The 16916-nt window shown below is 38.4% G+C and overlaps 1 protein-coding gene across 1 annotated transcript; it reads left to right on the plus strand.

Annotated features, from left to right (window-relative positions):
• The first annotated feature begins 1942 nt into the window (after positions 1 to 1942).
• pde6b (phosphodiesterase 6B, cGMP-specific, rod, beta) lies at positions 1943 to 15643 on the plus strand. The gene is made up of 22 exons (XM_036529086.1): positions 1943 to 2413; positions 3793 to 3945; positions 5515 to 5604; positions 5997 to 6137; positions 6663 to 6737; positions 7031 to 7095; positions 7308 to 7374; positions 7651 to 7698; positions 7930 to 8079; positions 8553 to 8696; positions 8840 to 8905; positions 9316 to 9462; positions 10466 to 10573; positions 10874 to 10983; positions 12234 to 12321; positions 12443 to 12543; positions 13547 to 13654; positions 13837 to 13900; positions 13992 to 14066; positions 14306 to 14389; positions 15112 to 15268; positions 15585 to 15643. The coding sequence occupies exons 1-22, from the start codon at positions 1943 to 1945 to the stop codon at positions 15641 to 15643; spliced, it is 2571 nt and encodes an 856-aa protein (XP_036384979.1).
• Positions 15644 to 16916: the final 1273 nt, after the last annotated feature.

A 16916-nucleotide genomic window follows, 5' to 3' on the forward strand; every position in this document is an offset into this window, starting at 1 on the left:
TCAGTGAAGCATCACCTCACTGTGGCGCACTGTGGGATTTGTCATGTGAAAAGTGATGAGCTGCATGAGACCGTATTGGTACTGTATATTGCTGTGTGCTCACATTCCATTTGGTTGTTGCCAACACTACCAACTTTTTGGCAACATCCTACCAATACCAAAGGCATACATCATGACATACATAATGTTGTCACAATGGTACAGTATATGTATGAACTACAAATAAATATGGACATAAGTGACATTGTCAAATTAGTGCACCGAAGAAGGCTGCCAACCTTTCATTTTATGACAATTCTGTATGATTTAAAATAAATCCAGACTTTTACATATTCCATAATTGTAACATCATATTTAAAAGGTCATTATACCTCCTTTTGTACCGTTGAACCCCCTCCAATTCCAAAGAGATGGGGAACATTATTATTAACCTTAAAAATGTGTCAGCAGACCATGATGAAAACAGACCAATCTTGCAACAGAAATAATATCCTCCTCCCTCCTTTAAAGCAGGTGTATAGCTGTTTTACAAATTACTATACAATTTTTGTTCTACCTTCCTTTTCTTAAGCACTGGAGAAACTCATTTATAGTAGACTTTTAAAATATGATGTATGATCTACAGTCATTTACAGAACATACTCAGTGTACATGGTTCTACCTCATCTTATTTGTAGAATTTCATCATATTCTTAGATCTATCAAAGAATTAACAGTTGACCACAAAAGTCTCCTCTCCAAATTACACTGCTATGATTTTTAGGATGCTGTTTTCACATGGCTTGAAAACTATGCTCCCAAAGGACAACAATACATCTCCATTAATGGTTGTATTTCCATTAGGGCCAAGCTATCTATGTGGAGTGCCTCAAGAGTCCGTTTTAGGACCACTTCTCTTGTATTTACATAAATGACCTAGCCTGGAAATCTTACCTGTATTTACTATTTTGTGTGCTGATGACACTAACCTGTAAAGAAAAGTACAGATTAAGCTGTATTGTTCATCAGAGGGTCCTACAGCTCTTTGTAGACCAGTATCTTTAGTCAGGAGGGGGGTCGTTGGAGAGCTAAGCTCAAGCCCAAAAATTATATGTACATTACATGTGCTAAAGGCCATAACTGTGAGGTCAATAACCCCTTTATTCCTTTACTGCTGCACTGATAACCAAAAATGGCATACACAATGTAGATGCATAACGTGCTCCAAAAGAATACACTGAACTGTACTGAGCAAACATGATTAAAATGTTATAAAACACTGCCATAACTCCATGGTAATGCTCACATTTGCAAGCCTTAATTTACTCCATACTGATGTAGATCTCTTGGAGAGGCCCTCAGGTGCTTCACGTGTGGCAGGAGTAACAAAATGACTGAGGGGAGATTTTGGGTGCTGAGATAATCAGCTAGTGGCCTGGCTAAATAGGGCTTAGTCATGAGGAGTGTGTTTTTCATAAGAACATAAAGAGCTTGTGAGACAAGGGAAGGCAGCAAGGAGAGGAGACTGAGGGGAACAAACCAAACAGAACATCTTTAACAAACAGCCTTTGGAAGTGAGTCAGTTCTCTTGAAATCAAACCCGTTTTTGTTTCCTTCTTTTCACTAGATGAAGTGGGAGGTTCGTGAGGGGGAAGAGGTCGGTGCGCGCACAGGATTGGGTACCAGCTTTGGCACAGATCACCTGATCAGTTTTGCATGAGCAGATCCTGGTTCACCTTCAACACTATTAAGAAAACCTTGCTGATGACAGTTGGATTGGAGTCAGGTTGCCCCTGCTGTTGCAGGTGTTTCTCTTCCCAGCTGGGTCTCCACTAACCTTTCCTCCTTCCATTTTGGGATTATAAACTGTGAACCGGGAGCTATTTTGCTATCAATCTACCAACACCTTTACCCATCCCTACAATAGTCAGCTGGGACTGGGTCAGAAGATCCTACATCCAAGATGAGTGTCACCAAGGAAGACGTAGAAAAGTTCCTGGATGGAAACCCAAGTTTTGCCAAGACTTATTTCGACAAACAGCTTAAACCAGGGGCCATCGCGGCCATGATGGGCCAGCCGGAGAACACAATAGACTTTCAGCATTTCAAGGATTTGATCCAGGTGGAGGAAGCGGAGATCCTGTGGGAGATAGTCAGCGACATGCAGGAGAGCATCAACATGGAGAAGGTGGTCTTCAAGATTCTGAAGAGGATCAGCTTCCTGATCCACGCTGACCGCTGCAGCCTCTTCATGTACCGGCAGCGCAACGGCATCGCTGAGCTCGCCACACGCCTCTTCAATGTCAACAACGACTCTGTTCTGGACGACTGCCTGGTGGCACCAGACTGCGAGATTGTCTTTCCTCTTGACATGGGGGTTGTAGGGCATGTTGCCCACACCAAGAAAACTGCCAATATCAAGGATGTCGCAGAGGTAAGGCCTCTGTCAATTAGTCAAAAAATTGTCTGTGGTTATGCATCTTTCAAAAAGTTGTGAATTCCTTCATGTTACAGTTATTTAGGGGTCGAAGACCTTTACCTGGGACTAGATATATTTTGAAGAATTTCCTCATTCCTCAAACCTATTATCTTCGCTGAGTGATGAAAGACAATTAGCGCTGAGCCCTGACATAGATAATAGATGTACTTATGTCAACGGAAGGTGAAGCAGAGTGTAACAAAAACAGGAACCCATCTATCCGAACTACATACATGGACAGAAGTGTCATTACAATGATACATTGTATATACTTCATTTGATGTGTTGCCAATACTAACAATGATCACTGTCACTAATATAAAACGTAGCTACTATTTTGAAACATATGGCAAATACAGTTTCATCTTTCTTTGGAAAGGAATTACTTTCTCTCTCTCTCTCTCTCTCCATATATATATATATATATATATATACACATACATACAGACACAGGTGTAGTTATCAACTATATATGTTAATAAATATATGGAGGTGATGGCAATCCTCTTGACATAATCCCATTAACATATATATCCCATGACCCTCCTGAGGTATTGGGGATTATAGCTCCTGACATTTACAATGGGGTCAGCAAAATTGTAAAATGGGTCAAAACTCCAGTCGGGAGTCCTGACCAGAATTTGCATTTGAATGTAAAATAATTACAAAGTCTTACATGAGATTTTTCTTTCTAATAATTTTGGAGTCCTAACCACAGGGGTGACAACTGTACTGCATATTCTCAAAAACATACCAACAATCAATTAATTAATGATGGTACCTTATTTTTCCCATTGTAGTGATTCATTTAGAAATGCAACTATTCATGTTTTTCAAGTAAAACAAAGAAGCTGGTTGCATCATTCTTGATATAGTATGTGTGCGTGTGTGTGTGTGTGTGTGTGTGTGTGGGCGTGCGCATGCGTGTGTGTGTGTGTGTGTGTGTGTGTGTGTGTGTGTTTGGTATGCATATATGTATCCATGTGAGCATACGCATATGTTGTAGAAATAATCTTTGATAAACCTCCTATTTACGCATCCCAGCATCCACCCTTTTTTACATATTTGATTTACGACATGAGTGTGCACAACATTATTGTGCAACTGGACTAAATGCTGTTTACTAATGTGTTAATAGTGAATATTTTTTTCTCATTTAAATGATCTTAGATTTTGGTGATATGATGATCTGTATTTCTAGGTGTTTAAGTCCAGAGAAGCCCATTCTCTGTTAAGTAAAGTACAGTTTCTTTCTGATGCAACTCCTGTCTAATGTTAACAAGTTGCCCACACAAATCACTTCTGGTGTTTTTTCTCTATACTTGTCTCCCCAGAGCAGCCACTTCTGCTCGTTTGTCGATGAACTGACGGAGTACACCACCAAGAACATCCTGGCCACGCCCATTATGAACGGCAAGGATATAGTGGCTGTTGTCATGGCCCTGAACAAGACAAATGGCCCGCACTTCACAGCTGAAGATGAGGACGTGAGTACAGAGGATGACTGCATCCACAGTTAGTCAGTCCTAACCCAGAGCACTCTGGTGCCCTCTTCTGTCACCACATCTGGAGATCTCTGCTGAAGCCTAGCGGTAGCTTCACAGGATTGTTTTTATTTCACAAAGTAATATTGACACTAACATGCTTTTAAGCATTTTATCATACTAGACTGCTCAAATGCAAAGAAACTAATCAGCTCAGTTCGCCTCTGTTTACAGTCGTACAGCAATGTCTGTCCAAAATTCTTTTGGAGGCCAATCTGGAAACTTTTTTTGTTCTGGCAATACTGCTCTGACACCACATCCTGCTCTTGGTTCAGGATTCAAGTCTAATTACTCACATTCAATTATGTGGGTAATGGGAATCTTTGATTGTTACAGAAAAAGTACTAGGCCACTGGGTGCTGCCAGAAATTTGTATGGGAACATCAGTAAAAAGAAACTGATCTTTGGCCGGATGTCACAAAAGCAGTCTGGCATGGAGTATTCATTTTTGGATGAATAAGAATGAATTTGAAGCACCACCAAGCTATGTATTTAGAACAGCACTTTTATGGCTTATTCTTGGATATTTCCTTAGATTTTATTTTTGGGTTTCAGTCATGTAAAAATTTGGTCAGAAGAGTCAGAAGATGGATATTAAGCTAGAAAAAAATATATTTTTATTTTCCTTGGCACTTGAGAATGAAGTGATGTTGACTTTGCAGTATGGTATAAAAAAGTCCAAGCCATGGTTTAAATTTGCATCACAGGGATAGTATTTTTAATATCAGATGGGTACTGAAATATTCAGATGTCATAGTAAGGTTGTTATTACTTCTGAACATTTAACATAGAAAATTATTTCATTATAGTGGGTAATCAAGTACTTTTGCAAAGTTGATCGCATATGCCCCCTGACATAAATGATGTTTGATGTTATGTTTGTTTGTGTTTTTGAGCAATTAACAATCATAAATTAAATCTTCTTGATGTGTGTGCACATACAACAGCCTTGTCATGAACATGATACAACATCCCCAGAGAGATGTTGTAAATCCAAGTGCTTTGCTGAAATGTCATGACCAAACTCATTGATGGGTGAAGACAAGGGGGTTGAAAAGTACTGAATAGAACAATTTCTCACCCCAGTGATGTTTTTTCTACCAGTTTTGTTTTGGATTTGAACACTTACATGCTCTGCTAAAACATACTAGAAGGCGAGATTGTCTACCCTCTTTGCCATATGCATTGTTAATTCTTTTTTTCATGAAGCATAGATTGCATCCACACTTTCTGCATTTTGCTGATTACATTGAATAGTTTTACATTGTCTATTGTGGATTGATAAAGGTTCAATTATTTATTTATTTTTGCATGCTGAAGTAAATTTGCAGTTTTGCCCATCATGACTGTGTGACAATTGAAGCATACTGCATGTGCATTGTGCCATTGTACTGCTGTGTTATGCACCTGTGCAGATATAGCTGTTAAAGCATGCCTGAATAGTATGCCAAAATGCCATGCTACTCCTTTATGGTCTTGTCCAACATTGCTGTTCTTGCTTTTGTCTTGTAGCTTTTTTTAAAGTACCTGGGCTTTGCCTCTTTGAACCTCAAGATTTATCAACTGAGCTACCTTCACAACTGTGAGACACGGCGAGGACAGGTGAGCACACCAGCTGTTATACTGAGTCATAGAGCTAGAAGAGTTACGCTGTTGGTGGAATTAAGTAAGGTAACACTTTTACAGCTCAGTGTTATTGTTACCTAGCTGTTTGTTTCTATGTAGCAATCCACACAATGTGGTAGGTTCTAAGGTATGGCAAAATGACACAACAATGTTATTTAATCAGCATCCTACTGTTACCATCTCATCCTGAGCTGTAATGTACAGTGAAATCACAAATGTTTTGCTAGGGCTAACACATTTTATACTTGCTTATATTTGTAGTTAAACAACAAGAACAAACAACAAATTTTGTTCAATTGAAGCTGGGTGCTGAACATCATGGGCCTTGGGTGTGATGCTCTTGTTTTCTCTGTTCTGCCCCTGCGCAGGTTCTGTTGTGGTCAGCTAACAAAGTGTTTGAAGAGCTGACAGACATTGAGCGACAGTTCCACAAGGCCTTGTACACAGTGAGAGCTTACCTGAACTGTGACAGGTACTCAGTGGGCCTGCTGGACATGACCAAGGAAAAGGTGTGTCTGAATTCCTGCAGGTGACTGCAGGATGTAATTATATCATTTCTTCATTTGACATAATACATCTTCACAAATTGGTGATCCTAACAGATCCTATCTCACTTTATTTCAAACCACTTTTACAATACATATACATATATATATATATATATATATATATATATATATATATATAGAGAGAGAGAGAGAGAGAGAGAGAGATAGAGAGAGAGAGAGAGACAGAGAGAGAAAAGACGCTATATTATTACTCAAACACATGGTACATTTGTGCAAAAAAGTACTGAAAATCACTAACATATAATAAACATACAGTTGCATCTGTAGTAAATTGTATAATATTATATCATATATTGAATTTCAGGCAAAAAATATGTTATACCATATGTTGCATTTGAGGTAAACCATATAATGATATGCAACATATTACGGGATATTTCTAGGTAAATCCGCAAACATCCTGTTTTTAAGTCATCTGACACCATGGTCTATGTGATGACTCCTATTTCTTTTGTGTCCCTGCAGGAGTTCTTTGACATCTGGCCAGTTCTGATGGGGGAACAGGCTCCGTACTCAGGACCTGTGACGCCCGACGGGAGGGTGAGTGAAAACCTTGTGTGCTTCCCTCAGTCACAGTGTTTTTGTATGCATTTAATGAGGGTGACTGAGGGCAAGATCTGTGCTGTGCACTGCACTTTTTGGGCATTTTGTAATATATTGACACTAGGATTTTGCACAATTTGCTTGGAATGCTAGGAATTTGCTAGGAATGATCTATGATCACTTCTTGCACTTTGTAATACAAAGAATTGAATACTCCTCTTTGCCAGTTTTTTTAAAGTTGCAAATGGGAACCAGTTTGGTGTATCATCTTTTTTTTTTTTTCATTTCAGGAAATCATCTTCTACAAAGTCATTGACTATATTCTGCATGGAAAAGAAGACATCAAAGTCATTCCGTACGTTTTCTTTGCTGTCAGAGATTTCCCTTCAGTTGTCTGTGTCTACAGCATTGTGCTTAGATACAGTGCAATTTTAAAGCTATGAGTAATAGTAGTCAGGAAGAAACCACAAGGCATAGTACATGTTTGCCTGGAACCCTGCAAAATTCGCATAGCATTTTTTCATGAGATCACTAACAGTTTTATTATTATCAATTCTTTTTTCTCAGAAATCCAACTGCAGATCACTGGGCATTGGCAAGTGGGCTGCCCACATATGTTGCAGAGAGTGGTTTTGTAAGTTTCTCAGAAGTTACAGATTTCCTTATTTTTCCTGGTCTCTGAGATTTTTTTTTCCTTCTTGAACAATTGACTTTATTGAGAATTATCTTGATGTGATGTCTAAAACTATCTTATCTTATCTTGTTCAAAATCATTACTTTTGTATATAAACACTGATCTAAAATTCCAGATTTTAAAATATTCATAAAAGTAGAACAAATGCTGTGATGTAGCAATTTGGCATGTGTTCTAATTTTTACTGATAAATTGTGTATTACTGTGATTTTACAGATCTGCAATATTATGAATGCACCAGCAGAAGAAATGTTCAAGTTCCAGGTAAAAAGAGTTAGAATTTAAATACAAACGAATAATAAATCAAGTTTATTTTAATAAGATACTTATTTCAAGGGCAATAACTGCTCCTGCAGAAGGGAAAAAAGAAGTAATTTTTCACCTGAAGACCAAAGGGCTTTGCAGTTAGATTGAATGGATGTCTGCTATCCTGGTTTTCTAGAAGCTGGCATATGTATTTGATGAATTTGATGACACATAATATTCTTCCTGTAGACGGAAGCCCTGGATGGCAGTGGATGGACCATCAAAAATGTACTGTCCTTGCCTATTGTTAACAAGAAGGAAGAGATTGTGGGTGTGGCAACCTTCTACAACAGGAAGGATGGCAAACCATTTGATGAACAGGATGAGACACTGATGGAGGTAGTACTTTATTCTAGGCCAGGCTACATGCAATCCCTTTTTACACCAGTGCCTTATGTAGATATGGGGCTTACATACCTTTGAAGCATTTGTTGTTCTTATTCTGACTTTTCTGTTTTTCAAACTGAACCCAGTTCTAGAATCTCAGAACATTTTTCCAACTATGTTGCTATGAGACAAAGCCTTCATAGGACCTGAAGGGATCCACTGATCCTTATCTTACCTGGCTGGGCTGAGAGTAGGCCAAGAGATTGAGATGAGCCCATCCAGATACTTTGAAAAACAGAGGATCTGCACAGCCTTGTCCCCATTGACCTAGACACAAGGAGGGAGTGCTTAGTTAATACACTGTGCTATATCACATTCCTTGAATTATTAATCAAAGAACAATACATCATTGTGACCTGTTTTCCAAAAATTATAAAACTGTTCAACCTAATATCTTTTAATTACTTTATCACTTCTTTTCCCAGTCTCTTACACAATTCTTGGGCTGGTCAGCACTCAACACAGACACCTATGACAAGATGAACAAACTGGAAAACAGGAAAGATATTGCTCAGGACATGGTGCTGTACCATGTTAGATGCCGTGACGATGAGATCCAGGACATTCTGGTGAGTGAATGTTCAGAAACATCAAGCAAATATGCAGCCTCTATCTGCTTTTATTCCTCACTCAGCTGTTTGAAAATCCTTTCTGATGTGCAACATGTCAAAGAGTCGTTATGGTGACGTTTTTTGCCTTGTTTCATTTGTAGAAAACACGAGAATATTTGGGAAGGGAGCCAAACGATTGTGAAGAGGATGAACTTTTACAAATTCTGGTATTGTGCTCCATGTCTGCATTTGTGCATCTTTCATTTGAAAAAAGCTTCTTCCTGTTTGAATATCAAAACGTAGAAGAATGGTAAAGGTCAGTTCCATATTTAATTAATGCTAGGTCATTACAGAAGCATAAATGTAGTCTGCTGTAGAGGTAAGAATACAAAATTTCTACTACAGAGCTCATTATGTACAGCACAGCAGCAGTGGAGAAGAAAGGATCTACAGAATCAATCTATAGAATCAGTACTATGACAGGGCCAATTTAGATTTCAGGGCCATTTTTCCTAATAACAGATTTTTTTACACTTACAAAAGCTTTTAATTGCATCCATGGAAAAGTAAAAATAATACAGAAAATGAAAAATGAAAATCGTTATGCTGTTTATATGTAATTTGTATCATTTTGCAGAAAAAAGAACTACCGGGCCCCAAAAAGTTTGAGATCTACGAATTCAGGTTCTCGGACTTCGACTGCACAGAGTTGGAACTAGTGAAGTGTGGGATTCAGATGTACTATGAGGTTGGCGTGGTGAAGAAGTTCCAGGTTCCACAAGAGGTAATAACCCAATCTGTTTCCCACTGGTCTTTTCACATGTCTGTCACCAGCAAAGCTTTTCCTTATTGCCTATATTATTGTGTATTGCCTATGTATAATGTGCAACCGTCCCGTCCCCAGGCCTTCCATAACAGATTCCACGAGACAGGCAGCCTGCTCTCTGTGAAGGGGCAGGAGCAGTAGAGAGTGCGTTAGCATTAGTTGTCCCATTACATACTCTAACACAAGCTGTAGAATAATTTAACACAAACATACTTCAATAAGTTACCATAAACATGACCATAAACAGCAATTACATGCTTCTTGCAATTAATAAACACAATATTGACAGATATCACAAAATATAATCCTTAAAAATGTAATTATATTGTAATTTTTATAAAATTTTAACATATAATTTATATGTGTATTCAGATATGTATAAATGCACAATGACAACATGCCTTTCCATGGATATGTGAGATATGTGGATCCATGGATATAGATATGTAGAGGTACAATGCAGTAAATTTCCTGTATAAGTGTAATAGAAATGCATATTGTGTAAGGGGGTGTTTCTTATTCACAGTTTGTCCTTCAATCTGATGAGCAATTGTAGTAATTGTACTTGCAACCTAAGCAAAACAGAGACAATGATTATGCAGACTAACTGTATTCAAATGGACAGAGCTGACCACCAGCATTAACTAGTGAATGAATTGGCAAGACATAGGCAATACAAGGTCACTCATTAATACTGAAGCCAGTCTAGAAAGCAAATAATGTTGCTGAGCATGCAAATATATATTATGTTCCAATTGTTTGATTATTAGAAACTGTGCAATATTAAAAACATCAGTCATGCTAACAACCAACCTCTGACAGTTGTATGTAACTAACATACACATATACAGTTTAATTTGTCCAATCAAACATTTTCCCTCGGTCTTATATCCGTATAGGGACACATTTTTTTGCAAGCCAAATTGTAATATTCATTCGCTTTCCTTCTTGTCTTCAACAGGTTTTAGTACGGTTCATGTATTCAGTCAGCAAAGGCTACAGGAGAATAACCTATCACAACTGGCGCCATGGTTTCAATGTTGGACAAACTATGTTCACATTGTTAACGGTATGCAGAATTCACGCTCTGAGGATTTCAATTTATCATGTATTTTATGTTAAAACTAATATTAATGTCTGACGGAAATGTGTTGGTTTTGACTTTGAATCAAATGAGATACCTTATATACTGTATTTTTCTCTTTTCTGCATGTAATGGTTAATGAAGAAATGCTTCACTTCCTGAATAATTTTAGTGAATCCCAATCCCTATTTTGTTACTACTGTTTGCATTTGAAATTTCCTCTGATTGAGTAATGATTTAGGTGTGGAGTGACATTGATTAAAGTACTGGTGTTTTCTGAGTCAGACGGGGCAGCTGAAACGGTATTACACAGATCTGGAGGTGATGGCAATGATTACTGCGGGTTTCCTGCATGACATTGACCACAGGGGCACTAATAACCTCTACCAGGTGAAGTGAGTATGCCTTGGAAATTTTTTCTCTTCTTTTGGAATCTTTAGGTTTTTCACTGACATTCTTGGCTCAGGCAAACCTTTTCTTGGCACAGAGCTTCACGCCTCTGATCTTGCTATTTCAAGAAAACAGTAGAAATGATCTGGTCATTTTACAAAGTCCTTATCTTAAGGGTGGATCAAGATTTTTTGCAGTAGGCTTGCATGTTTCAAGTCTGTGGAAAATGTAATCACAGAAATCAGAGATAAAAATCATCAGCTGTCAAACAGGGGTTTGACATATTAGCAGCAGGATAGCATGAAAGAGGAGGAAAAGAAAAAAAAGACAAGCAGCAGAATTAGCCTGAAGAGGAAAACATGTTTAAGATTTAAGATAAGGCTGCTGGAGACAAAACTATTTTAATGAAAATGGCAAATTACCAAACCCTGGATGGTCAGTTGTGCCAGTCTGTTTGTTAATGTTGAATTGATTCAAAACAGAAGTACGTTGAGAGGACACAGAGGTGGAGGAGTTGTTCCTGGGTACTTATGTAGCAGAAGGTTAATAGTATAGACTCGCTAAAAGATAGAGGGGTCAACAGAAGGAGATTAAGGAGTAGGAAAAAACAAAAGGTCAGATGTGGAAAGATAATTTTAATAAGTGGGAGACACATGCAAGGATTGTTATCCACTAGACATGCCAAAATCCAATAAGGAATGAATAAAACTGTTTGAAAGTTATCTGCAAGGTAATTGTGCCCACTGTGTCAGAAGAATGATGGTGCAGTAGGGGTATGTAATCCACCACTTCCTTGGGACTTGTCCTGAGAATGTAGATACGTACTCCAAGTACTTCATGGAATGGTGGTGCACATTCAATGGTTGTTAAATGAAGTTGTGAATGCTAATTCAAATCTCAGTACCTGTAATTAAAATATTATGTGATCCCAGATATTTTTCTAAATGAGTAGTCCTTCAAAGGACTTTCTGTTAATCCATACTTGTAAATAAGGACTTTGGACAGGCAAATCTATTGAAAGGAGTCACAATAGGACAGCCTCAACCAATGCAGAACTGACAATAAGCGCTTTGATCATTTAATTTAAAAATGTAAGTATGTGGATCTCAGCTCAATCTATTTACAAAATATTTGACATGCATGTAAAGGTTATGATAGTGCAAGTAATAGGTGCTTGTAGATAAATTTAAAAAGGAAATATTGCATGACCTGCCATTGCAGTGTTTTTTTTTTGTTTGTTTGTGTTCATGGGCAGATCGGCAAATCCTCTCGCCAAGCTTCATGGATCATCCATTCTTGAAAGGCATCATTTAGAATTCGGCAAGTTTTTGCTCTCACAGGAGGTCAGTTTTGTTCTGTTTTTAACAGATGAAATGGATGTTTTTTGCTTCCTTAAAATTAGGCTTTGTTTACAAATAAGCAAAGGTTACTATTCAATTAAAAGATGTTCTCTTTCCCGCCCAGTCATTGAATATCTTCCAAAACCTCAACAGAAGACAGATGGAACATGTCATTCACCTCATTGATATTGCAATCATCGCAACAGATCTGGCACTGTACTTCAAGTGAGTGATATCAGTTGATGAATTTACTATTGTGATGCAGTGTATCAGGCAGCATGATAATCCCTCAAGCTTTGAGAGGCATGACTCATAATCAGCCTAATTATGGCCTACCATTTATGGACTGTGTTTGGTTGGATCTTCCTACTCTAGAAGGTAAACAACAATCTTTTGTAATTGTGCCTTCAAAAAACTAATGGCATAAAGCAATGCTATCTTGAAAAGCATGGTTATTGGGTCCTTTCTGTATTCATATCTTTATTTCCACCATTGGCATAACCTCTCTTGCATTAAACCATTATGGTGACATAGTGCTTATGCAACAGTCAAAGGCCACCTCAGGATTATGGTGTAATTCCTTGAAATGTCTTTCTAAATGTGAAAATTAAGAAAGACGTGCTCATTGTAATGAACATTTCTGTAAGTAAAAAACTCTTTTTTTCAAGTCCTGAGATTGTTGTCACGACGTTTGAAACACTATTCAGAAAATATTTTTGTTGAGCTAGAGTCATACTTTCCATCATGTGTGTTCTTAACATTGGATAATTTAATTTTTTGATACGATGTGATTTTTCCTCATTTGAAGAACAGAATTAACATTTTACATTTGTTCATCATTTTGTCCTATGATACAATTATTTGCAACACAGTGCCAGTCACAGAGGAATTGCTGAATGAATTCGATAGTAAATACTAATAAGTAAATAAAATGTACAATAGTAAATACATATCTGAAGTGGTAATTTAGAATACATTTTCAAGCCATTTTTTCCAGGTGAAAAGGTCACATTTTATCTTCCAGTCTGAATGTATTACAGTTAGCACTTGTCATGTACAATATTGCTGTGCTAGTTAGAACAGTCAATAAACAGTATTGACTTTAACATATTATTCCCTCTCTTTGAAGAAAAAGAGAACTTTTATGGCCAAGTAGTAAACAATTCTGCAGTCATCATCATGATCATTTCTAGATTCATGCATCTGTTTTTTTTTCACCTTTTTATAGAAAGAGGACAATGTTTCAGAAAATAGTTGACCTATCAGAAACCTATGAGGATAAGAAGAAGTGGACGGACTTCATGTCCTTGGAGACAACAAGGAAAGAGATTGTCATGTGAGTGCAGGTTTCTGCAAAAGAAAAAAAAAATTCAACACCATTACTGTAGTGGAAATGCAATGAACATGTAGAGACCATACTAATTTTGAGTAACATGTTTTCGTGAAAAAAGCACAGTCTGTATCAGAAAACAGAAATCACATTCTTTGTTTTTGTTGTTTTTTATTTTGTACCCTTAGGGCGATGATGATGACAGCGTGTGACTTGTCTGCCATCACCAAACCCTGGGAGGTACAGAGCAAGGTGAGGAGCGACACTCAGAATCAGACTTTCGTCAAGTTCCAGTGCTGCCAATGGTGTTCTAAAACCTGTATGTCTTTCCGTTTCCTACCAGGTGGCGCTTTCTGTGGCGGCAGAGTTTTATGAGCAAGGTGACCTGGAGAGGACAGTTCTCGAACAGCAACCCATTGTGAGTGTCGTTTAGCCTATGTGTGGCTGTGTGCATGTGTGAGAGAGAGAGGCAGGTAATGTACAGGTGTGTGTATATAAGAAAGTAAGTGTGATAAGAGGTAGGGGTGTCTGTGTGTAAGGGGAGCGGAGTTTTGCATGTGTTTGAGAAAGCAGCAGAGTGCATGTGTGAAAATTTGATTGCTCGTGAACATGTATATGAATAAAGCACTCTGCCTCGATCCTCTTTGCTTTCCACAGCCCATGATGGACCGTAACAAGTCAGCAGAGCTGCCAAAGCTTCAGTGTGGTTTCATCGATTTTGTCTGCACCTTTGTCTACAAGGTACTGTTGGGGTTGTGTACAAGTACAAGACTCATAATGGTCATAATACAGCTGCATTTTGCAGCAGTTATTGACTGTGATGGCAATGTCCCTCTCATGGCCTGTCTCCAGGGTTGTGTACTGCCATTTTTCAAATTGTCAGATACTGTTTTAGCAATTGTGCCTTAAATAATTTGCATTTATAATAAAAGTTACAATAATTTAAGTAAACATAGGTTGATGTATAGAGCAAGACTGACTTTGCTCCACACAAAAATCATTGATCTCTGTTCTGTATATAGAACCTATATAATGAGAGCACCTTTTTAGTTGTTTTATCATGTGTAGTGCTATCTTAAATACTGCGCTGTGTAATAATGAAATTCTCACTGATTCACCATTACATAAGTAATGCCTTGAAACAACAGTAACACTACAACAATTGTAATACTACATATTAACTGTCATTAGACCATCTATTGAAAAGAGGATTGCTGGACCACCTGTTATCCTTAGGGTCACACAAAATGGATTGAAGTAGGGCTATCTCTAGGAAAAATGGTATTCACAAATCCTGTCAAACCATATGGACCATAAAGACCATAAAGCTTATGATCATTTGAGTGTTTTATTTGATTAAAACCATTGGAGCAGAGTGTGACTCATCTGGGTGAAAGCCACATGTGTCTGGTCTTCATCACAGAGCTCATCCTGATCACCCGCTTACATCCCCTTTCTTCCAGGAGTTCTCCCGGTTCCATCCAGAAATCCAGCCTATGTATGATGGCATCCAAAACAACAGGAAGGAGTGGAAGGCAAAGCAGGATGAGTATGAGGCAACGCTGAAAGTTTTAGAGGAACAGAAGAAGGCAAAAGAGGAGGCCGCACCGGTCAAAAAGGGTAAGAGTTTAACACGGCCATGTCCACCCTCACCGCTCAGTGTATTCCACACACACACACACACACACTGATTTTGTTTGCATTTCCTCTTTGTCTACCTTTGTTCACCACCTTGTACCCACTGAGTCCTTCCTTAGCTTTTCTAAACTGCTGAATGTTTGATTTGAATACCTCATTTCATATAAGCACCTCAAGGTCCTTGATCTGGCTTGGAATGTCCATCTCTGTTCAGTCATCAACTCCTTGTCCAGGATGACTTGATAGGCACCCTCTCAAAAGGGACGTCCTTCATATGCTTGTCTGTCTTGCTACGTAGAACCTGTCAACAACCCAAGCGGAGGCGGAGGGGGTTCCAAGACTTGCTCGATCTGCTAAAGGTCTGGGATCGTCAGGGAGGGAGGGATGTGCCAGGATACGACACAGCCACTCAGTCTATTTGCACAGGGGAGAGAGCAGCCTCACCCCGCAAACCACAGAATCCTGAGGAAGAAAAGCATGGGAGGGACTTCGACGTGCTGTCTGGGGGCTTGTGTCAAGCCACCCAGACACACCCCGGAATAGCGCCGGTCACCCACATACTTACATTGGCACCGTTGTTGCTGACTGAGACTTAGTTCCCTTCTTTTACCAGAGGGCAGTCATTCCTTTTTTCTTTTTGTCACAGTCTAATTTCGACCCTTGTTAAAGTCTTATCAGTTGATGGCTTTGGCCTTCATTGTTTCTGTCCCGTCAATCACAGTTGTGTTGAATTCTGTGACTGGTGGGGCAAATGGGGAAATCCTGCATGTTATGATTGTGAATAGATGAGTAGAGTGTGTATTTTACAAGGAGTTTTCCAGGAGCTTTGCTTATAACCATTGCCAGCTGGCTTCAAACCAAATGTAAAAAGTCACACAATACACATTTTTATACATAGAATGCTGCATTACGGATATCTTGTTTGATGATGCAAGGAGTGAAATAATCTTGCAATCCCTTTGGTGTACATATTGTAAGAACACAGTTTATTGCGATAAATACATGCATTTATAGTTGCTATTTTAAAACCATGATGAGTTGAAGTGGGTTCCTCTGCATTAACTCTTGGTATAATCTGAATCCTGTGGGATATTTTGTTGCTTTTTAGCCTGTATATTTAGAATTTTGTAAAACACTAAATTGATATCCATTTTGCTATTCATTTTAGGAGTTCATTTGACTACTTTTTCATAATATAATCACCGTGACTTACTGTGGTCCTCTCTCCTTCCAGTCATGAATCATTTACATTAGAGTTTTGTTTTTTCAGATAGTGGAGAAAAAACTAGTTCTTGCACTTTGAATTGCAATTGTATTTACTGTGTTTTCCCCATGTAAGAAAGGCTATTGGTAGCAATGGAAATACTAAGTAATTGATTAGGGAATCAAGCATTGTGAGATAGACTGTCTGAGTGTGCATGCACATGAATGCCTGGCAGGGAGGCAGTACAAAGGAGTTTGCTTTCTGGATTGTTTTCAAAGATCTATCCCTCTCGAAGTGGCTTACAGTAACTGTTGAAACTATCTGAAGAATTGCATTTGGGCAAGCGTTACAATGTGCCATGCAGGTGTTTTTTTCCACAGCAAATTGCGAGCACCTGGTACAAGTTCCTTGTGGAACTGAAAATGC

Source organism: Megalops cyprinoides, chromosome 5 (genome assembly GCF_013368585.1).
Source record: "Megalops cyprinoides isolate fMegCyp1 chromosome 5, fMegCyp1.pri, whole genome shotgun sequence".
Classification (NCBI taxonomy): domain Eukaryota; kingdom Metazoa; phylum Chordata; class Actinopteri; order Elopiformes; family Megalopidae; genus Megalops; species Megalops cyprinoides.